Source organism: Trichosurus vulpecula, chromosome 6 (genome assembly GCF_011100635.1).
Source record: "Trichosurus vulpecula isolate mTriVul1 chromosome 6, mTriVul1.pri, whole genome shotgun sequence".
In the NCBI taxonomy this organism is placed as follows: Eukaryota; Metazoa; Chordata; class Mammalia; order Diprotodontia; family Phalangeridae; genus Trichosurus; species Trichosurus vulpecula.
Genome location: NC_050578.1, coordinates 83,223,487 through 83,250,975, shown reverse-complemented (window position 1 = coordinate 83,250,975; position 27,489 = coordinate 83,223,487). Strand labels below are relative to the sequence as shown.

The following is a 27,489-nucleotide window of genomic DNA, read 5'->3' as shown; positions in this document are numbered from 1 at the left end:
GTATGCAGGATAAATTAGAAGAAATTAACAGAGGTAAGGCACTCAAATTAAGAGGAAATATTGTAGAAGGCGGATTTTAGTGGGACTTGAAGGAAGCCAAGAGGCAGAGATAAAGAGGGAGAGCATTCCAGGCATGGGAGACAACCAGCTAAAAATGCATGAAGTATGTTGTTCAAATGACTGTAGTCTTTAGGGCCATATTCAAGATAAATGCTACCCATACCACCTCCCAAAATCTGTCCCCCTGGATGTGACCAGTGAGCTAATTCTGACGCAGATCATTGACCCACATGGCAGACCTTGTGCTTTTAGTTTTGTTTTTGGAGTATATAGCTCAGTATTAAAATAAGTTTTATTGTATATCCTGTAAACCAGTGATCATGTCAGCAAAGAATACTTTTATTCTAATTTGATAATTTTCATGGTTGATTTTGCTATTTTCAGTTCTGTTAAGTTTGCAAAGCATTTAATGAGTGCCTCCTCTTTGTGCCTCTATGCCAGTAACTATTCTAGATCTTGGGGATACAGTGATGATATGGAAATACACTTTGCTCTTAAGATGCACAGTTTTGGACATAGCAGTTTGACTTTGTTGAATAATCATAATTAGTCTGTTAGTCATATCTTAATTATTAAGTCCATCTTAATTATCTGGTGCTGAATTTTTAGTAATTTAGAGGAGGAAACAATGGACTTACTGCGTAATAGTGTGAGGCAGCTGGGTGGTACAGTGGTTAGAGTGCTGCACCTGGAGTCAGGAGGACCTAAAGGCAAATCCAGCCTCAGTCACTTGCCATGTGACTCTGGGTAAGTCACTTAACCTCTTTCTGCTTCAATTTCCCCATCTGTAAAAGAGGGATAATAGTGACATCTACTTGTGAAGACAAAATGAGATAAAGCATTTTGCATACCTTAAAGTGCTATGTAAACATTAGGAATAATAATAATAATAATTATTATTATTATTATTATTTTGTATTCATTATGCATGAGCTGACATTGCTTTTAAAGATGCTGGATTGTTAAAAGACATTTTGTGTTTGAAAGTAGTAGCTTCATAATAATGTCTTTGTATAGTGCATAAGTTGTGTGTGAGTTCTTCGGTTATATTTTAACTTCAGGAATATTTGTAAAAGTATGGAACTAAGACATTTAGACTTACTGTGTCCTTTAAGGAGCTAAAAGAATCCTTGGTGAAGTACTTCTGTTTCATAGAATATTTTAAATGTCACTACAGGCATAGAACAAAACAACACAACCATGGGAAAAGCAGCTGTAAAATTCTCAGGACAAAATGAGAAAAACCGGGTTCCCAGGGCTGCTACGTCAAGAACAGAAAGAATATGGCCTGGGGGTGTCATTCCATACCTTATAGGAGGCAATTTTACTGGTAAAAATCTCTCTTTTTGTGTATTTTGGTAAAAGGAAGAGAAATAACAAAATAGTACCTTACAAATTAATCAAACAAATATATTTGTGTAATAATAATCATGATACAAGGAAAAGAAAAAAATACCTACCAAACCAGATTACTTTGTTTTACTGGGCCAGAATGTGCTTACGTTTAAAAATATTTTAAATTCTCTAATGTTCTTCTTGTTTTTAAATCTGTGCTTCCCATATGCCACTAAATCTGTCTACTGACAGATGATTTCTGATAACCTACTTGAATAATTTATATATCAGTTATAGCATCTTTACACACATACTGGTAAAGTTAATGGGCTTTATTACTCAGGATATTAGGTATGGGTGTCCATGCTTCAGTACCTAAATGGCTCCGCAGTCTTGTCATTGGCTCCTATTGGAACTAATTCATGCCCTCTTATTCTTGTCCATAAATCTTCCATAGGGATCCTCCATCCAACATCCTGGAGATTTTCTTTTGTTTCTTTCAATTGTACCACAAAAATTAATATCTTTGCCTGAAGCAATTCAAACGTTTTCGTGCCTTTTGCCAGCTTAGAAATTGAGAGCAAAATTTCTTTATTCTTGAAGATTTATAGTAATAACTCATTCATGATCAAGAGTGGTGTCATTGCTCTAAAGACTTACATAGTCTTTACGAAAAACAATATCACTTAGTAAACCAGTCTTGGTCTAGGGAAACCCAAATGATTGGGATACCTTTTTTTGTCTTTGTAACATGTGTTGTTTATTCATGACATGCCATTCTTTCAGGCAGCCAGCGAGCCATGTTCAAGCAGGCAATGAGGCACTGGGAAAAACATACATGTGTAACTTTCATAGAAAGAAGTGATGAAGAAAGTTATATCGTATTTACTTATAGACCTTGTGGGTGAGTTGAAACAGATGGTTTGCTTAACCTTAGCTCCAAAAGAAATTTTAATTTTGAACAGCTTTGAAAAAAAATGCAGTCCCTTAAGCTTTTTGTGCATTGTAAGTCATTTTTCTTGTTTTATCTGTATCTTTTACTTGTGAGAATCTTATTATTTTTGTAGAAGAAAGAAGTATAACATCTTTGAATCTTTAGAGAGATTGGAATCATGTACTCCACCCCTCTCAATTTACATGAGAGGAAACTGAGGCCTTATGTGAATATGGCTCACTCAGGATTACCTTTTGAATTACTGGCAGAAATAGGACTATCACCATCTCCTGGTTCCTATGACAGTGAACTGCCTCTGTATTCTAGATATGACCGACAGCAAGTGTTTATTAAGTGACTACTATTCCAGAATCTCTAGGCTGTGCAGGGCACTGAGGATACAAATTCAAAGAATGCGTTTCTGCTTCAAGATGCCTTTTTCTAACAGTGGACACAAGCAAGTAGACATATAAGTATATACCAGATACACACAAATAAATACAAAGTAGTTAAATATGTATATACTGAATAATTGGAAAAAGAATGAATGAAATTAAGTAGAAAGAGAAATACCAGATGGTTTGAGGAGAGACGACTAGCAATTGAGGAGTTGTCCTAGCAGGGCTAATGCTACAATATTTCTCCTCTCCTCCTCCCCATATAAACATGAATAATATATACATCTGTTAAGTTCACATTACTATGCTTAAGGATGCTATTTTTAGAACAAAGTACTAGAAGTTATACATTTATTTTTAATAGTTGTTTATTTTTCAAATTACATGTAAAGACAATTTTTACCATTAATAAGATTGAATCTCAAATTTTTCTCCCTCCTTTCTTCCCTTCCCTCCTCTCTAAGAAGATAAGCAATTTGATATAGGTTATACACACACACACACACACACACACACACACATATATATGTATATATATACATGTGTAGTCGTATAAAACATATTCCCATAGTAGGCATGTTGTGAAAGAAGAAACTGAACAAAAGGAAAAAACTATGAAAATAAATTGAAAATATTATGCTTTGATATGCATTCAGACTGCACCAGTACTTTCTCTAGATGTGTATAGCATTTTTTATCATGAGTCTATTGAAATTGTCTTGGATCATTGTATTGCTGAGAAGAGCTAAGTCTATCATAGTTGATCATTGCACAATGTTGCTGTTTACTGCGTAAGAAGTTATACATTTAAATCAATATTAACCCTCTTAAGATAATCATTGAATAAACATGATCATCACATAGATATTTATGCCCATGATTATGACACTGATTGAATTATGGATAGATCCCATTGGGATCATAGTTTATGGAAGAGACTTTTGAACTCTGGTCCTCTGATATATGATCCTAGCTGCTGCCATGCATAGAGTGTTAGGCCTGCAGTCAGGAAGACCTGAGTTCAAATGTGGCCTCACAAACTTACTGTATGACCTTGGGCAAAACACATAAACTCTATCTGCCTCAGTTTCTTCAACTGTGAAATGAGGATATTAACACCTTCCTTGCAGGTTTATTGTACCCATCAAATGAGATGATACTTGTCAACTCCTTAGCATGGTGTCCTGCATATAATAGGTGGTTAATAAATGCTTAGTTCCTTCCCTTCCTCCTATTCCATTCTTCCAAGTCCAGTCCTCTTTCTGTCGTACCGCATTGCCTTTCATATTATAGAAGAGGTTCTTAGAAGAGGTTGGACTAGATGGTCTCTAAGTTGCCTTTTCCCTCTAAGATTCTGTGATTCCTCTTTTGGAATCGTTCTTACTGCCTGCAACACATTGCTTTTGCATACCATCTGTGTTTGCAGACTTTGCTCTTGGAGAGGGCATTTAGTTTTCCAAATAACCAGAAATTCTTTGGACTTCCAAGATGGGAAATGTTATTTCTGGTCCCAAACAGTGTGTGATAATAAATCATTTTAAGTTTCTTCCCCATTGAGCGGTTCATAAAATGGCTCATCAGACAATTCCAAAGGAATTCAACAAATACTTTTAAAAAATGGAAAATCATTAGAATTAGTTTTAACCTGACAATATGATTACTTTGAAGGGGATAGTACTCAATGAAAATTCTTCTATGTTGGCAAAAAATGAAATTAACCATACTATGTGAATAATTATCAAAATACAGAATTTTAGAGATAGAAGGAAACATATTTTCAAGCCCAACTCCATCATATTCTGGATGAGAGAACTGAAATCTAGTTTTTGTTGTCGAATGACAACATTCATTTCAGTCATATCTAACTCTTCATGATCTCATTTGATAGTTTTGTGGGGGTTTTGGCAAAGATACTGGAGTGGCTTGCCATTTCCTTCTCCAGCTCATTTTACAGATGAGGAAACTGAGACAAATAGAGTTAAGTAACTTGCCCAGGGTCACACAGCTGGTAAGTGTCTGAAGCTAGATTTGAACTCAGAAAGATGAGTTTTCCTTACATCAGGCCTAGCACTGTATCCACTGTGTTACCCAACTGTCAAGGGAAGCCATCTACCTGGGCAAAATGACAAGTGTGAATTCTAGCCTTAGCTGCCAGGGGACAGTAAGAGATAATGATTTGCCTGGGGGCCTCCTAGACAAGATGTGTCAGAGAAGGGGTTCACTGGAACCCAGGTTTTCCTAATTCTCGGGCAAGTTAATTCGCTAAGCACAGAATCACAGCCTGTAAACACAAACATATTGATGAGTTTACATATTCTGTTTAGTTACTATGTTTACTTTTGTTATAGCATATGTAGGACAGCAATCAGGCAGAGACAAGGCAGGTAACTCTACAGAGGAAAGCACTCAGAAGACTCATTTATTATCATTGTCCCTTATAATTACTCACATTTTTAAATACCAGAGAGTTCTGATTTCCATGTTACTTCTATCACATGTGTTCCAGTGGCAAAGACCTCTGCTGGAAGCTAATGTGCAGTTGGTACATGTTTCAGTTGTAGAGGCAGTGGTTTCTAGTCTTGCTTAGGGCACACAAATGCCTGCCTCTGAACATTTCATTGTTTTATTTGGCAGTTTTCCATCTAATAATTAATTTGGGAATTGCTAGTTGGCTTGATAATTTTTATCTTGTTCCTAACTTTAATGTGAAATTGAAATCACTGAATTAATTAAACCTTTATTAAACACATGCTACGTTGGACTTGGGAGATACAAAACCAAAACTGCCAGTTTCTGCCCTCAAGGAGTTTACTTGACTCATACCTAGAGAGTTATTTTCCAGTATATGCTTTAAAATTATAGCCTTTTTCCTTTTTGTTTCCTCCCTGGGATGCCTTATACTAGTGTAAAGCCAGGTATCCTCTCTCCCTCTCCCTCCACTCCTTCAATAATAGAAGTAACCTGTCAGGCAACATTAGCCCAATGATCTAGGTAGAGTGATTGCATGAATTCATAGCTGCCCTATTCACAGTTGTACTTATATCAAACAATAATGGCTCCAGCCTGGTAAAAATATGCAGTGTGAATTTGAATAATGCAACAGCATCATGAAGTTCATTGTTTGCACTAATTAGGACCTAGCTGTAGCTCCTTTTTCTGTTTTTCCACAATCTCTTACCTTTTCTCTCTTTTTATTTATTTTTTCACTGTGATATTTGCTATCAATTTGGATCTGAAAAGTCAGCGCTCAGGGTACTGTTTATTTCTTCTCCATGTTTCTGTCTGTAATCCAGTTTAACAGGTGCTGAGGAGACAAAGAAAAACAAAACATTTTCTCTCCTCCAGGAGCTTCCATTCTGCTGAATGAGGAGGATATTACATGTCTACAAATAAATATGATGCATGGTAAATTGAGGAGAAAGGAAATTGATGTGGGAGACAGCTTTATGAAATATGTGGCCTGTCAACTGAGCCTTGAAGGAAGACAAAGATTCTGGGAGAGGGAGATCAGGAAGGAGTACATTCTATGCCTGGGAGATGGTTCGTGTAAATGCAAAAAGGTGGGAGGTAGATTATCACATGCAGAAAACAGATAGTAATTCATTTTGGCTGGAATGCAGAGTTTGTGAAAGGAATAACATGACTTAAAACTCAACTAAAAGCTATATTGTTAAGAGCTGAATGCCAGTCAGTCAATCAAAAAGCATTTATTAAAAATCTACTGTGTTCCAGGCACTGTGCTAAGTGTTGGGGAACAAAGAAAGGCAAAAGACAGTTCCCTGCTCTCATTGAGTTTACAGTCTAATGGAGGAGACAACATAAAAACAATTATGCACAAAGAAGATATATCCTGGATAAACTGAAGATAACCAACAGAAGAAAGGTGCAGTACTAATATTAAGTGGATCTAGAAAGGCTTCTTTTTGAAGATGTGATTTTAGCATGAACTTGAAGGAAATGAGGAAGCAGAGAATTGCAGGTATGGAGAACAGCCTGTGAAAAAGCCTACAATTAGTAGATGGAGTGTCTTGTGTGAGGAACAGTAAGGAGGCCAGTGTCAATGCGTCAAACAGTATGTGGAGGGTTGTAAAATGTAAGAAGACCAAAAAGGTAGAAAGGTGCCAGGCTGTGAAGGGCTTTAATGCCAAAGAGCAGATTTTGTATTTGATCTTGGAAGTAATAAGGAGCCACTGAAATTTATTTAATATAGTATGGTCAGACCTGTACTTTAGGAAGATTAATTTGTTAACTGAATGGAGGACAGACTAGAGTGGAGAGAAAAGTGAGACAGGCAGACCAGCCAGTAATAATCTAGGTATGATTTGATGAGGTCCTCTACCATCATGGTGGTAACAGTGTCAGAGGAGAGAAGGGAGCACATAAGAGAGATGTTACAAAGATGCAATTGATGGGATTTGGGAACAGATTGGATATGGGAAGGAGTGAAAAGTCAATACTTAGGTTGTGAGTCTGAGTGACTGTGTGGATGGTAGTGCCCTTATGATCATATGACCATAGGTTAGATTATTTCTGTAGCTCTGTGCCAGTGGTTCTGGAGAGGAGAGAGCCAGAGAATAGGGAGACCGATTAGGAGGTTAGTACAGTAGCAGTTAGGGTGAGATGTTAGCAGGTAGATGGTGACGTCTTGGTCATAGCCTCCCAATAGAATAAGCTATGTGTTCAGTGGCCCTCCTCAGAAGGATCAGAGAGGAACAGAAGGAGCCTGCTTATAATGTGAGATAGATCTGTTAACCAGTGTGTGTTTGAAATGCATCAGTCTGTAGCTTTCCCTGCTGTGACTAGCCAGTAACAGGATTGAAGCCAGACTGGAGAATATCTTCTTTTAGGGAGGCAGAAGGCAGAAACAGTTTTCAGACAATAAATATGGTACTCAAATAGGAAAATTTTCTAAAACTCTATAATATGTAATATGGAGTAAGCAGTGATACTGTAATTTTAAACAGAAAGTTGTTTTTAACACTTTTCCCAGCCCCCACTTCTTGAACCAAAAGATAGATTTACCCAGTTATTGATTTATTATTTTTGAAGCATATCCAAGCTGCAGAGAAGTGTTTTAGTATAATAGATAGAGCAGTAGATCTCACAGGGTGGGCTATATTGCTCTATTAATTAAATTTATTAATTAAATTATTAATTAATTAATTTATTAATTTAAATTTATTAATTAAAATTAAAATTTATCATTAAAATTTATTCTGAAAAATTATTACGCAGAAAAGAAAATTTATAATGATTTTGAATGTAAGTTTTACCTATCCAGCACATATAGCATGGTAAGTATAGTATTCACAAAATTAAACTTGACAATGACATCTTCACAGTAACCTTAAAGCACATTAGACCTTGAATTCACAAAGAACTCAACAAAAATGCTCACCTATTGAAGAGAAACTATGTATGTGGAAGTCTCTTGACAGTAAAAAGATGTTAAAGACAGTATTGCCAACTTAAACATTCAATGTGTTCTTCAGGGTAAAACTGACATGAACGAAAAGCAAAAAGACGTTGAAAACTGCTGAGATACAGAGCCAGTTATAAATCAGGAAAATATGGTTTCAAGTAACTCCTGGGAGCTTTGGGATACTGGGGAAGTCAATTAACCATTAGGTGTAACTCCTGTCTTAGGAATGTAAATAACAGCATGCTTATCAAGGAGTTTCCATATTTGAAGTTACCTACACAGATGAAATAAGAAGTCAAGATTGGGGAAGAACGACAATACCCCTGCAAAACTGAATTTCTGATAGGCCCAGAAAATATGTCAGTGCTAGAAACAATCCTTTGCCTTTCCGTATCGTATATAACTAATGCTTTGTGGTGAAGGCAGTTCTCATTTTTATTAAGTGCTCCATCTGTTATTTCACATGAAGTCCTTATTGCTGGGAGTTGAAAGTGTATAAATAGGTGCCAAGCTGCTGGACACCCTCTTATGGTGACAGCAACTGCGGTGGTGGATGTGGTGGCCGTGGTGGCTTTGGGATGGTGTCCCATCTCTCCCCTCTTTGCCTCCCCCGTGCTGTGCACCCCCTGACACTGCCCCAATCCTGACCTCCGCCAGGATGATGGTGAAGTATTTCCTGGGTCAGAGCACGCTCCGGAGATCCTGGGACCAAGTGTTTGCTGCCTTCTGACAGCGTTACTCCAACCCCTACAGCAAGCAAGTGCTGATGGAGGACATTGTGCACCACCGGGAGGTGACTCCTTATCAGAAGTTGCTGTCCAGAAGGCGTCTAACAAAGACCAACAGGATGCCCCACTGGGTGGAGCACTTCTTTTCTGCTAATGTAGCCCACATAGTGTACATCCTTTAGGACTCTATCATGGACCCGCAGAACCAGACCACTTTCACCTGGAACATCAACCATGCCTGGCTGATGGTGGTAGAGGAAAGATGTGTTTACTGTGTGAACCCTGAGAACAGTGGCTGGACTGAAATCTGATGGGTCTCCTCCAGTTTGTTTGGGGTCTCCAGAGCTGTATAGGAGTTTGGCCTAGCTAGATTCAAAAGTAATGTGACCAAGACAATCAAAGGCTTTGAGTACATCTTAGCCAAACTGCAAGGTAACATGCTCCTTCTAAGACACTTGTTGAAACAGCTAAGGAAGCAACTGAGGAGGTGAAGGAAACTGGTCTGGCAGCTACTGAGAAGGCCAAGGACCTGGCCAGCAAGGCCGCCACCAAGAATCAGCAGCAGCAACAGCAACACTATTTTTAAAGGAGTCACCCTACTGCTTCCCCTGCAACACAAAGGCCCTGCTGCCCTTCCAGATCACCAGTACCCAAGGCTGAGAGCCTCTTGGCAAGACCTGGCATCGGGCCCAGAGCCTCAGCTCCTGAGCAGACCATCAACATAATGCAAGCCCACAGACAATCCAGCTCTTGTCCTCTTACCCGCCCTGTGTCTTAGTTGTAATCTATCATTAAAAATAGATTTTCAGTGCTGGAAAAAAGAAGACAAGTGTATAAATAGTTATGTTTTGCCCCAAACCAATGAAATATTGCTTCATTACTTAGATTTTCCTTTTCAAGCTGTTCTTCAATCTATGTGATATGTAGAGTAGAAAAATGTAATCTTAGAGAATTTGTACCATTTCGTTCTTTAAAAATGTGCATTTTAGGTATCTATTTTAGATGCATGAGAGTTAGACCTAGAGGTTTACTGGAGCCAGCTCAGACTGGCTTATGAGAGCTGATTGTTAAATTTTCAGAGTGAACATTTATACCTCAAAATCAACAGACACTGTGTGAGAGAGAGACTGAGAGAGTCATTTTAATTTAAAAAAAATATAACTTGTACACAGAGTGCAAATAATGGCTTAAGGTATATTTATTGTAAACTTTAATTATTTAATTATATTGGAAATTTAGAATAAATAATACTATCTTGAGAGACTAGTACCTATTCTCAAAGAACTTAAAATATATGTAGGCTGTAAGTACATAAACACAAAAAGCAATTTGAGAAAAAGTTACAGAGATCCTTGATATATGTTGTGGTAAATACTTGAGTATAGGACACCTTCCAGGAAGATGTAAACAGTAAAAAGATGTTAAAACTGATCTGGCAGCTTAGCATAACTTAACTTGGGTTGTGACAACTACTGTGTTTCTGACTTGGGAATTAAATTGGAGTACCTGGGAAAAAATATAGCATGCCTTTAGGTTACTTAACTGAAATAATTATTTGTCACTTTGGGCCTGTTAAATAACATGATCTTTTTATGATTTTCTTGTAAATAGTGAAATGAATTTTGGAATTTTATAATTCATTTCTGCAGAAATGATCCATTTTCCAGGCAGCAAGATGATATAGCAGATAGAGTGTTGGGCCTGGAGTCAGTTAGACCTGAGTGAAAATCTGGGCTCAGACACTGTGTGACCCTGGACAAGTCACTGACCTTCCGTCTGCCTCTGTTTGCTCAATTGTAAAATGGGGATAATAGCAGCATCTACCTCCCAGAGTTGTTGTGAGGATCAAGTGATATGTTTGTAAGGCCTTTAGCATGGTATCTGGCATGTAATAGGTATTTAATAATTGTTTGTTTCCTCCCTCCCTCTTACCCTTCTTTGCTCCCTTTTTCTTCCTTCCTTCCTCCCTCCCTCCTTCCTTCCTTCTTTCTCTCTTCCTCCCTCCCTTCCTCCCTCTCTCCCTCCCTCCCTCCCTTCTTCTTTCCTTTCCTGTCATCCATCCAACCCTCCCTATTGTTCTGGCATTCTGAAAGATGGAGATGATTCCTGAACTTCTTCTCTAATCCTTTCTGAAGTATTTTGTGATACGTAAGATTGGAAGGTTGATAAAAACGCCTTACATTTTATGAATGAAGGATTGCTTTGCTCTTCGTGAACAAGGACATCTGATTATTCACTGGGTTATTCACAAATGGGCTACTCCTCATGTAGTATATCCATGACTTCCTTTTCCTTTTTCATTCTATTCCAGATGCTGTTCTTATGTGGGTCGAAGAGGCAATGGACCTCAGGCTATCTCTATTGGCAAGAACTGTGATAAATTCGGAATTGTGGTCCATGAATTGGGCCATGTGATAGGTTTCTGGCATGAACACACACGACCAGACCGAGATAAACATGTAACCATCATAAGAGAAAACATCCAGCCAGGTGAGGTAATAGATATGTCACATTTGAAGGGACTCTGAGCGTTTTTACATTGTATTTTATTCTGTTTTTTAAACATATTCTGATCTTTGGATATGTGTTAATGTAAACACTTTGATTCATCTCAAGTAATATTTGGTTTATTCAGTCTCTTGTTTTTGAAAAGAAGGTTCATTCTTGATACTCCCTTTCTTTGTTTTTCCACTATGCCTAGTACAGTGATTGGCATGTGGTAGATGCTTAGATCGTGTTTTTGACAGACTGCCTTTGTGTTGTAGTCAGTGGGAAAGGCTTTCTGATATGCTCCTTTGGCTTTCTCGCTTTTTAGTTGAATCTAGAAGATGTTATTTGTCTCACATGAAAATAAAGATTGTCTTTTGGTGAATAATTTTGAATTTTGTGTTTTTTTTGTTTATTTTCTGAGCATTTCCCCTCTAAACACTATTCATTGTCTATTTTCAACCTTGAATGCAACTTTTTAAAAGCCTGTATTTGATCAGGTAACATTAAGGCCAGTGTATTCAGTGTAGTACATTACAGTCAGTGCATTCCCTCCACCCAATCCTCTTGCCAACACAAAAGGTTGTTCAAATAGAAATATGAGTCAGTGATCCAAACATGAATTTTCTTAAGATATTTCGGCTTTATTATTTCTGAATATACTTACTTTCTGTATGTTTTCTTCCTGAAATTGTCAGGTGGAAAGTATCATGTCCTGGGACTCAGGGTAGCTCTGGGTGTTAGGCTCATAGGATATAGATTAGAGCTGGAAGACCTTAGGCGTCATCATTTTATAGATAAGAGAGATTGAGTGACAGTTGGAACCCAGATCCTTTGAGTCTAAATTCAACATCTTTTGCCTGAGTCCCTGTTTCTTTCTTCATATTTAAATTAAATTTAGCACACTTTTCCCACAGGGAAGAACCCTAAAGATATGGGACAAATCAGAGATTTTTTATTGAGTTTCTTGGAGGTGTTGCCTTAGCAGTATCTACATTCACATTCAAGTGGCCTAGTTGCTTTGGTTTCAGTTTTCAATTTAGTTTTTAAAAGCTCCATTAGGGGAAGTTTAAGTGTTATTTATAGTTAGACTAACATCTTTGGAGGCCTCTTGTAAAAAGAATGAGCTTAGACCTAGAAGACCTGGGTTATAGTTGAGTGATAAAACTTGACAAGTCACTTAAACTGTTAGCCTCAGTTTCTTCATCTTTAACATGAGGGTAATACTTCTTGCACTGATAATAATAAAAATAATAGCTAGCATTTTACAGTGCTTTAAGGTCTCCAAAACACTTTACAGATATTATCTCATTTGATACCTCACTAGCCCTGTAAGGTATGTGCTATTGTTATCCTTATATTCCAGATAAAGAAATTGAGGCTCAAGGTCACATAGCTATTAAGTATCTGAGACTGAATTTGAACCTAGATCTTCTTGGATACCAATTACATTGACTTATCTACCATTCTCCTTTACCTATCTGCCTCACAGGGCTGTTGTGGGGAAAGCACATGGTACAATGCTAAATGTTTTATAAATGGGAAATGTTTTAATGATAGCTAAATCACATTATGCTTTATGATGAAAATTTCTTTATATTTGCTGTCTTGTTTAATTCTTACAACCAACTTCTGAGGCAAGAAGTATACTACTATTTCCTTTTCATTAGGAAACAGACATCAAAGGTAGGTGACTTGACCAAAGTGATGTAGTGAGTCAGTATCTGAGCTGGGATAATAATTCAGATTTCCTGAGAAGAAAACCAGTACTGTTTTCACTCTGTCACAGCTATTACATATTATATTTTCAAGGCCCAGATAAATACTCATCTTCATTTTTCTCTTATATCAATTCACAGTGTTTACATAGTTTAAAAGTGTACCAGACCTGCATTCAGGAAAGACCTAAGTTTAAGTCCAGGATCAGATATGTTAAAATGGTATAGACATATTTCACACCTTTACACCTTCCTTTCCTCATCTGTGAAAAGGACATTGGACTAAATGATCTCTAATCTCCTCCCCCACTTTTAAATCCTTTGATCCTAACAGTGGAGCTGGTGGGATATCAAATGAGATGATAAAAATAAACAATCCATGTACTCAGGGAGATTTGATTCTATCATGGGAGACATGTACGTATGAATATATGTACAAGGGATATACAGAATTAATGTGAAGTAATTTCGGCAAGAGGCTCTGGCAGCTAGCAGGGAGAATGAGGAAAGGCCTTGTGTAGAAGGTGGTGTCTGAACTGAGCTTTGAAGGATAATATATATGCTGAGAGGTGGAAGAAAGGAAAGAATGTGATTCAGGCAGTAGGACAGACTTTACAAAGGCCCAGAAATGTGTATGAAGAACAAGAAGGCCGTTTTGATTAGACTGTGTAGTGCATAGAGGGTAGTTAGATATAATTCTGGCCTAGAAGATTGGAGTCAGGTTGTGAAAGGTTTTAAATGCCAAATAGAAGAGTTTGTATTTGAACCTTGAGGCAAAAGTAAGACCCTGGAATTTATTATGCAGAGGTGTGACATAGCAATAAAAGTGTTTTTGGAATATAACTTTGGCAGCTTGTAGAAGATAAGAGTGATGAGGGGAGAGGCTTGAGGAAAGAAGCCCACCTAGGAGTCTGCTACTGTGCTATAGGCAAGAAGTGATGAGGGTTCCAACTAGATTAGTGCCAATGCGTATAGAAGGAATGGGACTAATACGAACTATTGTGCAGGTGAAATCCGCAGGATTTGGAATGTAACTGGATATGAGGGAGGGGTTATGGAAAGTAAGGGATCACTCCTGTAGAGGACCAGGGTGAATGGAAGGATGGTGGTACCTTTCCAGAAATAGGAAATTACAGAAGAAGGATGAGTTTGATTGTCCATGGTGTACACAAGACTTTATTTCTGCTGAATGATTTAATTTAGATCTGATATAACAAATATGTACTGCTTCAAAAGAAGTTTGAAAAAATCGAAATATATTTTAAAATTAAAACCTAATTTTCTCTGATAGTTGATGTACTAGTCCTATATTTAGGTGGAATTTCTACATATGTCTTTACTTCTCATTATGTTGTTGGAGATCTGTACATTAAAACTTCCAAACAAATTTCTTCTCTCTGGATGCTCTTGCTGGGTGATTTGCATTTTAAGTATGAACAATCTCAGGTTTTGGTATAGGAAGGGTTATTCCTTTACTTATGCCCAGTGTAAGCTGTTAGCTATTTTTGGTCTCATTAGAATTGAAGACTTCCCTGCTTAGAATAGCATTGAGAAGTCCTAACATTCAAACAAGCACAGAAGAATGCTACAATTGAGGAAACAATATAGCATTCATTTAGCTGGGGCCAAAGCTGATTCTTTCATATACTCAGGAGAGGAAAGTTTGTGTGGAAAAAAAACACATTTATGAAATGTGTTTCTTTTCACTGGTTTGAAAAATAGGTTGAAGTTGGTCTACCAGAAAGTTTTTAAAGATGAAACTTTATGCCAAACTCTTTGCACAGTGCTTTAGAAAATTATAAAAAAGTAACTCTCAAAAATTACTCTTGTTCTTATGAATGAGGAAGTCTGGACAATCAAATATACGTGGAAAATCAGTGTGAAAGAAGTAAGCTTTTGTATTTAGATGCACTTCTGCATGAGTGTTAGGGAAATTTCTTAATAGTGGAAATTCTCTCTCTTTCTGAATCTTCTTCCAGACCCAGTTTTGGACAAATGGTGAATATTCAATAATGCTGAAAGAGCAGAGATGGAGTGGGGTAATTGAAGTAATTGGAGCCAGCAAGACCAGTTTGGTCTAGTTAGGAAAGAATTTTTGAAGGATAAGAACCTTCATATAGAACTTTACTCAGAACTGAGGCTTAAGGTCGGTTCAATGTCACACCCCATCACCTCTTCCCAAGAGTGGTAGAATACTTTTTGAGCTGGTTCCTTTCCCTCTAGTATCTGCCCTCTCCAATCCATCCTTCACGTGGTTGCTGAAATGATCTTCCTAATGCACTTCAGGCAGGGAGCAAAAGTAGGAGGCTGTTATTACCATGTGCTCCACGGGAGAGGTGATGAGGGCTAGACTTGGTAGGTGAAAGTGTGTGTAGAAAATCTTCTTATATTTTACTCCCCTCCACACACTTGACAATGCACAGATTTGACTATGTCCTTTAGGATGTGCCCCTGCTCAGAAACTTTTAATAACTTCCCATTGTCTATAGGATAGAATATAAACTTAGTCTGGAAATTAAGGTCCAGTATGTTTTGGTGCCTAATGACCTTTCCAACCTTATTTCTTTCTCCTTCCATTCGTGTATTCTAGGATAGAGTCAGGTTAGATGACTAGCTCACCTTCAATATTATCCTTTTTCTCTTGACATTTAAAACTTTTCACAACCTGTTTATTCTCTGCATTTCTAGTCTTCTTATACTTCACTCTTCTCCACATACCCTCCAGTCAATCTGCATTGGCCTAGCTGCTGTTCCTTATATACAAACAACTACTGACTTTGTACATTTGCATTAGTGGTCCTCCATTTCTGGAATACTCCCCATTTCTTACCTTGTAACAACAATGCTACTTGCCACTATTGTGGCTGTGTAAGACCAACAACACCAACACACAGGAGGGCTACTCACACAGGTTCTTTGATCTGCTTTTCAAAGTAAAGCAACTTTAAGGGGTTTATAATCTCACTTTAATTAAACATACATGTATCATTCACTTAGTTCAGGGGAAAAAGTCAGCACCCCGAACTTCAGAGAAAATACAAACAGAAATTACAAAGAGACAATATAAAAAGATCAACAGACATGTTTCTGTCTGACCGTAGTAGTACATACATAGTTACCAGAGAGAGAGGCACCAACATCTGGCTTTTCAAAGCTGGGGGGCTCCTTAACAGCTACCCAATCTTATCTGGTCAAATTACACTACACTTTTCCAGTGAGTGAGCCCCAAACAAAATCCTAACCTCAGAGTATATATACATTTCTTTAGGGTCAGAGAGCTTCACACCTCTAGAGTGCTTCACACCTCACCTGATGGGCCTTCCTACAAACAAAGGCAAAACTCAATCAAAGGCACTTGATTGCCTTAGTGCTGAGAAGCACTTCAAAACAGAAGACCACAAAAGCCTCACTTTGCTTGCCATTACATACCTCCAACTCCTAGCTTCTCTGACTTCATAAAAAAACTCAGCTCAAAATCCATCTTCAGTAGAACCCAGTCACCCCTCTGCCAGTGCCTACTAGTGACTTCCCCTTAAGATCACCTTCCATTTATACTATTCACCTTGCATATACAAAATTATTTATATGTTATCTTCCCCATCAGAATGTAAGGGCAGGTAGCATGTGTCCCCATTTCTCTGTATCCTCAGGGCTTATCACACTGCCTGGCACTTATTAATCACTTAATAAATGCTTGGTTATTGACTGTTGACTTGATGCATTCTAGGAATATACTCATATTTCTTCAGTTGTTGTGTCTAGACACTCTCCCTTTTATCACAATTCTTTTAGGATTCTCTCACTTCATTGACATTTCTGTTCTCTTTATGTTGGTATATGCATATTGGAGGTGGTGGTGGTAGCAGTTTTCACATATGCGGTACCAGCCCAAGAGGTTGGAGAGAAAGAAAATCAAATGGGGTCCATTAGCTTTGGGCCATTTTCTATGATTTCTCCTTTACAATTCATTATCAAAACTCTCCTCTCTGGGTTACTTCCCACCGTGCTTCACTGCTTTCTTTCCTTCCTTCCTTTTTTCCTTCCTTTCTTTCTTCCTTCCTTCCTTTTTTACATTTATTAAATTTCAGTGAATCTTAGGTTGTAAATCAAGGATAGAGTTCAGATGCAGATGCATCCAGCATTGATTGCCAATATATGCTACCAAATAAGTCACACACACACACACACACACACACACACACACACACACACACACACGTTTTGCTCTCCTCGGTTGGATTGTAAACTCCTCAAGGTCAGGCACTATGTTGTTTCTCGTCTTTGTATTTCCAATGCCTAACCCTGTGCTTTGCACATAGTAGGTATTTAATGAATGCTTGTTGAATTGATTGGAAGTCAGACAGTAGTCTTCTTGTTTACACTCCAATCATACACTGTAATGGGTGGGGTTTTTTGATGTTAAGATTAATAGCTTCACAAATTGTCAAAAGTGAATAGTGAGAATGCTAATCTTATTTAGATCTAAGATATATAGTTTGCAATAATTTTTTTTAAAAGTCCCATTCCCTCCCAGTTTTTGCCTTGCATGTACATTGTTTTCAATTACCACCTAAAGCAGTGTGCACATAGTAGGCATTTAATAAATATTTGTTGAATGAATCAATGAATGATTCACATATTCAGACTTAAAAAAATGAAAAGGCATTTTAACTTGAGTATATTACCAATTCTGTTTGAATACTTTATAATGCTATGGACCTGGTCCATAGTTATTATAGAGTCCTTATCCATGTAAAACAACTTCTTCTGAAGGTTAGTTTCATTTCTTTTCTTAAAATCAGAGATATTACAGAGTTCCTGCAATAAAGGATTGCAGTCTAGATGGCAGACATGCCAGGAAGATGTGGTTATAGGAGCCTGAGGAGTCAATTGACCAGAATTCATGGAGGTCACACTGTTGTCAATAAGCTAGAAGTCTTTAGTCTGAACATCTGGGACCACAGTTTCCACTGGTCTCTTCACATCCCCAACCTCATTCCCACATCATTCACACTAACTTATATCCTTTCTGAGTGGCCTGGGGTTTCCTTGGAACATGTAGGAAAGGAAAGATGTTTCTCCTTCCCACACCAACCTCAAGCTGGTGTTGACTTTGGACAAATATGTATAGAATTGTACTATTCCAATATTCAGAAATATTTTTCCATTATTGGCAAGAATAAATACTACTTATTCTGCCTTTTTCTCTCTGGTAAAGGATCTATCATGTAAAACCATTGTTTTTATTTCTGAATCTTAATATTTCACCTGAGAATTTTAATAATTAAAAGTATTTCCACTTGGCACAAATGCCTGGTACAGAGTATGTACTTAATAAATGCTCACGGATTAAGTGACTGATGATGTGCGTGACTTCCTGTGATTTCCAAATTTAGATAAAGGGAAATATGAATAGCCTAAATGTGTGTGTGTGTGTTTGTGTTCGTGGGTGTGGGTGTGGGCAGTGGTGGTGAGCACAGCTTAGATTTGATCAGTTAGGTCTTTGACCCTGAAGAAGTAGTAGAATTTAGATGCACATGTACACATATATGAAGACCAGAGGTATCAAGGACTAAACACTAAAATACCAATACATGGTAATGATATAATAATGATTGAGATATAAATTGAAAGTTGTTGTTCCATCATTTCAGTCGTGTTAGATTCTTTGTGACCCCATTTGGCATTTTCTTGGCAAAGATACTTGAATGATTTGCCATTTCTTTCTCCAACTCATTTTACAGATGAGAACCTGAGGCAGACAGAGGTTAGTGACTTGTCTAGGGTCACATGGCTAGTGCCGGAGGCCAGCTTTGAAATCAGGAAGGCGGTCTTCCTGACTAGAAACTTGGTACTCTGTCCATTGCACCACTAAACTGAAGGCTCATTCTCTAAACCATAGCCACATCTGTCAAATAAAATTCTCCCAGAGCAGGAAGATTTATTCCCTATGGATCTTCATGTTCCATCAGAGTTTTATTTTTTGAAGTAGATTCTGGAAAGCAATTTTCCTAGTTTTAAAAGGCTGTAAAATTGTGTGTGCATTTGTGTGTAGAGCTGAAACTCTAGTATAAAATAGAAGAACAACTGATCACAAGAATGTCATTGTAGATTTTTGCAATCAGGGAGTAGTTATACAAATAGGCATAGGTATAAGATGAAAACACAGTTAAAGTATCTGAAGTTGGATTATAATCCAGGAGTAGGGATTTGTTTTAAAGAATTTTAGATGTTGATCAAGATGGAATCTCAGAGATTATCTAATACAACTTTCTCATTTTATAGATGAGAACACTGAGCCCCAAAGAGGTTAATGACTTGTCCAAGGTCACACAGGTAGTGTCAGAGCTAGGGTCTGAACTTGTTTCCTCTGATACTACAGGCAATGCTATTTCTACTGTGCCATCCTGTCTCTCTAATTAGACATGTTAGTAAAAGCATATGTGGGTCCAACAAGAATGTATATTTCACCAGATTTTTTAAACAATAATTTATTAACAAAGTTAATTTTTGTTCATTCGGGTCTACCCTGAATTGAGGGGAGGGCCTCATGAGCTGCATGTATTTTGTTGTTGTTTGATTGTTTTTCAGTTATGTCCAACTCTTTGTGACCCCATTTGGGATTTTCTTGGCAAAGATACTGGAGTGATTTGTCATTTCCTTCTCCAGCTCATTATACATATGAGGAAACTGAGGCAAACAGGGTTAAGTGACTTGTCCAGGATCACACAGCTAGGAAGTATCTGAGGCCAGATTTGAACTTAGGAAGATGAGTCTTCCTGATTTAATGCCTGGCACTCTATCCACTGCACCATCTAGCTGCATTGTGTTTAGCTAGAAGTATGTCTCTGTACTCCCCATACCGGTAATGAATTTTGTAAAAGCTAAGCATGGGTCCTGGAAATGAACCAAAGCTTTTTTTCCTTTCTTTTCTGGGTATGATCTATTGAAAGAAACTCTCTGTGCTTATCAATGATTTGTAGGTCAAGAGTACAACTTCCTGAAGATGGAGCCTGGAGAAGTGAACTCCCTTGGGGAATCATATGATTTTGACAGTATTATGCACTATGCCAGGAACACCTTCTCAAGGTTGGAGTCTCAGGTTATAACTTTTGAATTTTAATTCTATTCCCCTGTATGATTGCTTCAGAACCTTTGTTTTGATGTTAGGAAATAGAAGAACATTCTTCAAATGCTACTGCCTTGTAGGAGAAATAAATGAGAAAAATATTTTTATTAATACTGTATGATTATATGAAATTTTTCCAGGTTTTACTTTAAAGCATATTATAAGATTTCACATTTGCTGAGATTAGCTTCAAAATTATCTTTTTACTGAGTTTAATTCAGTTAAAATATTTTACTTTGATATATTATTATGGCATATTTGATTATACAAACTTTAGTAAATCAAGGAGTAAATTAAGAAACCTTCCAAGTCAGCATCAAAGTAAAATACAAATACGCCAGTCAAGGTGGATCTATGGGTACTGCATTTGAAATGTTCATTCTCTTCTTCAGACTGATTTGTGTCTTGTATTCTTTGTCGTTTTCTATTGCTCACATTTTCCTACACCACATTACAATATTGATACGTTTGAATTAATAATATGGTGAGATGATAGGAGAACAATGAAAGCTCTCACTGCAAATGATATGAAATTATATTTTGTCAATTTCTATCAAGAGGCAGTGGATAGGTAGCCTCAGAATCCAGAAAACTTGGGTTCAAATCCTGCTTCTGACGTACAGATTACACTGGGTGAATACTTAACCTCTTAATATACCTGTCAACTCTCTAAGACATTCATTGCAAAATAGTTGAAGATGTACATTGGTAGACGGGATTTCCTCAACATGAGTTCCCTATAGTGATGAAATTACAAATCTAACAAACAAAAATAAAAATCTAAACCAATTCTTACAGTTAAATTATTGACTTCTCCATTAAGAATCATAGGTTCGTAATTTAGACCTAGATGAAACCTTAGAAACCATATAGCTCACTTCTTTTTATATGTGCAGAAGTTGAGGCCCAGAAATGTTAAGTGATTTGCCCCAAATCAGAGAGGTAGTAGGTTGTAGATATGAAATTTGAACCTGAGACCTCTGATTCTAAGTCCAGTTCTCTATTACTACAGCAAAGAACCAGCATTGGTTTTCTAGACCCTGTTTAACTTGTTGACAGTTTTTCAAACTTCAGGTTATACTTAAGAACCCACCACCAAACATTAAAGATTGGTTTTCAGTGTGTTTTTTCTATGCCCTGAACTTGCTTTTATTCTGTCTGCCAACATTTAGACATTTATTCATTAGTATCTCCACCAAAGTGCAGTGGTAGGGAGAGGAAGTGGTACCCATTAATCATTTTTTTTTCTTTTTCCAAGTCCTAGTGAAAGGTTTACTGGAGGAGGTTTGGAGACTATAATTTTACAAATGGTGATTGGATTCCCAGGCTAGTCAGGAAAGGCTTGTTTAAACCCTTATGTGACTGAACAATCACACCCATAGAACTAACCTGAATTCTGTTTTCTGGAAGTAGAGGGTTACTGCCATGAGAAGGAAGGAAAATGTTTCCTCCTCCTTTTCTAGGAAATGGAGAGTGGAATCAATACAGGTATCCAAGCCTTTGTGAGAATCTTTCTTTTGAGTTGACTCAGCCACAATGAAACCAACTTCATCATTTAATTTCCGATGTTATCCTTCATCAGAAATATACAAAATGGCAGCATTCTCAAATTCAACTTTAATTTTTAGGATGAGAAGGTGTCAGAAAATTTTTGAGACTCTTTTTTCTATATAAAATAAAATGTGAAAAGGATTTTTTTCAGTGGCTTACAGACATACTAAGACACCATTAATCCTGACCTCACTGATAGAGAATCTGTGATGATTGATTTAGCTTCCAGGTTAATACAGCAGGGCTTATCACAAAACTGCAATACATTTCAACTCCTTTTTAAAATTTTTTTCAACACAGCTTGAGCTATGACACTTGAAATATGTGCATATTGACAAATTAACCTTACTCTTTTTTTCTCCACATATACCCTGTTTACTCCAAATTAACCGGTGCTAAGACCCCTATTCCTTTCCTTCTCTTACTGCCAGAATCGTTTGAATTCCTAGCTCAGTTCCTCAGTGTGTCCTATTCCCCTCTTTGTGCAGTAGACTGTAAGTGGGCTCCATATGGGAGTGGGAGCTGCTTATCCTTCTTTTACCTTAATCATATTGGAATCATCTCTCCAAGACAAACAAAAATATTTTTGCTAGATGTTCTAGAGCTTGAACCCTGAACCTCACCTTGAACAAACTGCTATGTAACAGGAGCCAACTATGAGAGAAAGTAACTTGAAATCTCTAGTCTGTCATTCATGAATCACAGCCTAGATGAGATTGCTTAATAAAACTGCAGTTAAAAATGCAGTTTTCTACACTTCAGACATTTTAATGAGTTTGAAAAATGAATGTTCTGTCGTTACTTTGAACTCATAAAGTCTAATTGGCTTTTATAGTGTCAAGTATCCTTTATGTTGTCATAAGCACAATTTTTAAGGACAATGTCTATAAGGATATTTATATAAAGGATATTTATATCCTTTATAGTGTATCAACATTTAACTTTAATCTGTTTGTGAAAGTTATTTTTCCCCAAAGCATTTTCTCTTGGTGCATGTCATTTCCCAATTCATTGCTACTTTGATAAATGTTTAGCACAGAATATGAAATAAAGCCAGGACTATTAGTGTACTGTATCCAGGTCATGAAATAGAAATGGGTAGAAAGAGTAATAGTGATTGAAAGTACATCTTACAAGTCCATTGAGAGTCACAAACCCATGGTTGCAGTGATACCATAAGGCTGAATGCCTGTGTGGGTCGCTGAGATTAAATGGGATGCACTTAAATGTTAAGGATGTTTACCCAGCAACTCTAAAGTTCTCCCTTCCAGTAGGAATGTAAGCTGTAGATCTGGCACCTGATATTAGTGAACAATCAGATGCACAGTCAGGTCTGAAAGAACCTCTGTGTATGTAATTTGTCAAAGGGCTTTGTTGTTTTATTTTTTTTAAATTAAGTCTCATAATAAAAGACTTTTCATCCGAAAGGATAGTTTAAGTCAAAGGTTTGAAAGGAAAAACATCATTAGTTAAATATATTGCCCAAGTAATCTGTACCGTAATTATTCCTTATTCTACTATGTACCTTAAAAGAAACTTTTAAGACAGTAGTAATAGCTCCCATTTATATAGTATTTTATAAAATGCTTTTCTCACAGTGATTTTGTGAGGTATTCGGACCCATTTTTAAATTTATTTAGATAATTTCAAGTGGGGAAATGACTTAGAATTTTATGAGGGAAACTGCACCTTATTAAGAAAACTTCACAGTGTGATAATACTCATTCCTACTTGAGCTTCCCTGGGGTTCTCATGCTTGTTTGACATACCAAGACAAAAGGCACACAATGTGGGAATATGTGCTATCACAGAAGATTTTTTCCCATTTGTGTTAAGTTTCAAAAGAAAATTTAAGTAACACCATTGACTTTACAAGAAATAGAAATGTCAATGCTATTTTACATTAACCCACAAAAAAAACCCCTTTACTTTCTTTCTTTCTTTTAATACACACCATTGTTAGCAATTTTGTCCAACCCTGGGAACTTCTCTCTTCAATTCACTCAGTGTTGTAAAACATAGCTATGTTATTTGTAAACACTGAAAGACAAAGATAAGGAGCTTATTTTGATGACTAAAAACTAACAGAATTGTATGGCTCTCTTTTGATTTTTTTTCAGGGGGATGTTTCTAGATACCATTCTTCCTTCCCGCGATGACAACGGTATACGTCCTGCAATTGGCCAACGTACACGCTTGAGCAAAGGAGATATTGCACAGGCAAGAAAGCTGTATAGATGTCCAGGTATTATACCATACAAACACACCAGCAAGACTGTGCTTGCCTGTGACATTCCACAGTAATAGAAAATCAATTACTACTCACTTTCCAAGTGGGAAAATGACACACACAAGTCTATAATCATAAGATAAGGGAGGAGAGAATTCTGGAACACATATAACTTGAAATAAAAGCCAAGGGTTAAAAATCAAATTTCTAATACAGCTAAGTTTGGGGGTTCCCTTTGTTTAGAGAAGAGAGAAAGAATATCAGCATGCTCTTTTTGCCTTCTTTTTCTTATGGAATTGTATATTGTATAATTGCATATTTCAAACATTGAGCTATACTGATTTATGTGACCTGAATACTATGCTTAGTAGGTTAAGTTTAGTCAACATAACATTTTTAGATAATTTTTTGGTTTGATGGACTTTTGTTAGAAATGCACTTCAGTACTATTAACAAATAGACCAATAGCACGAATTCTGTATTACAGGAATAAAAATGCACCTATTTGAGATTCTATTTATATTTTAAAAAGGATTGATTCTTTTGCCTAATTACAGTTAATATTTTTTCAATTTAGCCTTCTATTTTGAATGAATGAAATATAATTTAAAATCGTATGCTAATGTAATGTGTCTATATATTTTTTCTTACTCTAGTCACACATAGTTCAGGTCAACTTACTAAAAGCAAGATATTTGAAATTAGTCAAGTAAGGACTTAGACGAGGTACAGAGATAGTTTAAGTGTGCCGTATCTCTTGGCATCTTTCATGATTTCATGCCTGAATGAACTCAAGCTGTAGAGCAATTTAGGAAACCAAGTACATGAGTAATTGTAATTAAGGAAATGGGTATGACATATGACAACTGGTTCTTGTCTATCGAAGGGCCTACTTTATGCATTGAAAAGGGACCAATTGATACATTTGCACATTGATTTGACAGAAATGTGTTAAACTCAGCAGGAATCAGTTACGGCACCATAAGCAGACCTATGGCACCGTAATTTCCTTTTCGGTGTAAAATGCCCTGAAAGAGATAAGAGTCGTGACTTGTCGGTACATGACTGGTTTGTGGGGTGTTTTTCCGACTTGTTTACAGCTGGTATATTTTTGTAAAATAAAGACAGGGAATGTTTATCTTAGATATCAAGTGATGACAATATAGTAAAATATCATTAATTTAAATCCACTCATTTGGAATGGTTGTAGTTCAGAAAGGAATTTGGTAACTTTTACCATTGTCATATCTGGAAAAATTGTTAAAAATTAGCATTGCAAAAAAGATTATAGCAAAATTGTATTGCTATTTGAGTGAAATTTTAAAAAATCAATCAACAAATATTTATTAAGTGCCTATTTTCTGTAAGTGAAACAAATGATTTAGAAAATATCATTTTAAAGCAAACAATTGATATTTGAATTTAAATCATTCTGTATCCTTTATGAAGGATATAGATGTTACAGATATGAAGCCTATTTCAAGAAAGTGGTTAGCTGGTTTTTCTCATATATGTGTATATATAATATTTACATATATATGCACCACATGCATATACACACATGTATTTGTGTATTGTGTACTGTGTATATATTTGAGTATATGTACATATATGTATGCACACATACATGTATGTATATATGTGTGTATATACATGTGTATATATACATATATAAAAATAAACTGCAGTTCTCCAAAATACTTTTATGATTTATCATTTTCACTAATTGGTACTAGACTTCCTTTTAAATATTATAACTCATTGCAAATAATCATTTTTCTAAATAATCAAATCTTTCTGCCTCTGCACCCTCATTTTTGCTTTACAAATATGGATTTTTTTAAAAGAGGTGGATGAATATCTTAATGTCTATTTTTTTGAAATAAAAGATTAATTAAAAATATTAGTTTATTTTGATTCGTGCTGTGGAGAAACAACAACACAGTGTACCTGTAGAAAACATGTTGCATTCTATGATAATAGGTCTTTCTTTATATGTATTATGGAATGGCTAAGACTTTTTGACTCTGGTACAGCTTTTTAAAGTTTCCTTTTTAAGTTAAAAGATTATTATCAAAACAGGTTAGACTATTATTATGTTTAATTATTCAATAAATATTTATTAGAAGCAGCTAGGTAGTATTGTGGATAGAACATTGGGCTTAGAGTCAGAAAGACTAAGGTTTAAATTTTGCTACCAGTATACACTAGCTGTTAGACCTTGGGTAAGTCACCTATCTTCTCTCATCTTCAGGTTCCTTATCTGTAAAATGGTTATAATAATAATAATACCTACCTCGCAGGATTGTATTGAGGGTCAAATGAACTAATCTATAAAGTGCTTTGCAAATCTTAACATAGTTTGTAAATGCAATATTATTATAATACTATTACAATAAAGAATACTATTATAATTGACCTCTAGGAGTGCTCTTGGGGGCAGTTAGGTAGCACAGTGGATAGAGTGCTGGGCCTGGAGTCAGTAAGACTTTAGTTCAAACCCAGCCTCAGATACTTACTGGGTGTATGACTCTGGATAAGTTGCTTGACCCTGTTTGCCTCAATTTCCTCATCTGCAAAATGAGCTGGAGTAAGAAATGACAAACGATTCCAGTATCTTTGCCGAGAATACCTTGAATAAGGTTACAAAGAGTGAGACACAACTGAAATGACTGAACAACAACAAAAAAGAGTGCTGTTATTATTAAACAATTTTGTATATTTTAGGGGAATTGCTGTTCATTTTCTTTACTGATAATATGAATCATAAATTATTTAGAAATCAGAGACTCTTTGATTCAGATAACCATTGAGATAGTCAATACGCATTGGTCAAAATATGTCCCTTTGGTTTGTATCTAGAAAGATACTTCAGGTCTCTAAATGTTTGTAACAGTCACATTTAATCCTTTTAATACTTTGGGAAAAAATATGAAGGATCTAGATGCCTGCCAAGTTAATGCACAGGAAGTCTGTGTCCTTTTAATCCTTAGCTTTCTTAATAAAAGCATATTATCATTTTCCCTAAAAATGGATGACGGACTACTTCTCTATTGTGGGGCATCAACTCAACTGAAAAAAAATACATAATAGGCTACAATAAAGAAAAGGTGGCAACCAAGGCCAGGTGTAAAATTAGAAAAGTAGTTGCCATATATTATCCTGTTATGCAACCTACTAATTATTCACCTGCATAAAGAATAAGGGTAAAAGACTGCATGTACTTTGTGTTACTAAAGTAAACTTTAATGTGTACTGACATAGTTTTGCATTTTTAGAAACATTTACAACTGCACTTCTATGTTTATCATGCACCTACTATTTATGGAAGCCTTTGCTAGGTGCTAAAGAAAGACAAATATTAGTAAGACATAATTTCTGCCTCCATGAAATTTGTAAGCTGTCAGTGGGAATAACATACAGAAATAACTATAGGAATATCTCTAATGCCAAATAGAACAATAGAAACATTTAGGAAAAGAATAAGTAAAATGCCC

At 36.4% G+C, this 27,489-nt stretch overlaps 1 protein-coding gene across 1 annotated transcript in view; it reads left to right on the top strand.

Moving 5' to 3' along the window:
- Window positions 1–27,489, top strand: part of TLL1 (tolloid like 1) — a 332,054-nt gene that overhangs the window by 168,525 nt on the left and 136,040 nt on the right. Inside the window, exons 4-8 of the mRNA XM_036763870.1 lie at window positions 1,238–1,390; window positions 2,182–2,299; window positions 11,189–11,367; window positions 20,066–20,171; window positions 23,883–24,007. Of these exons, the coding sequence (XP_036619765.1) occupies window positions 1,238–1,390; window positions 2,182–2,299; window positions 11,189–11,367; window positions 20,066–20,171; window positions 23,883–24,007 (681 nt within the window). The remainder of the gene's footprint in view (window positions 1–1,237; window positions 1,391–2,181; window positions 2,300–11,188; window positions 11,368–20,065; window positions 20,172–23,882; window positions 24,008–27,489) is intronic.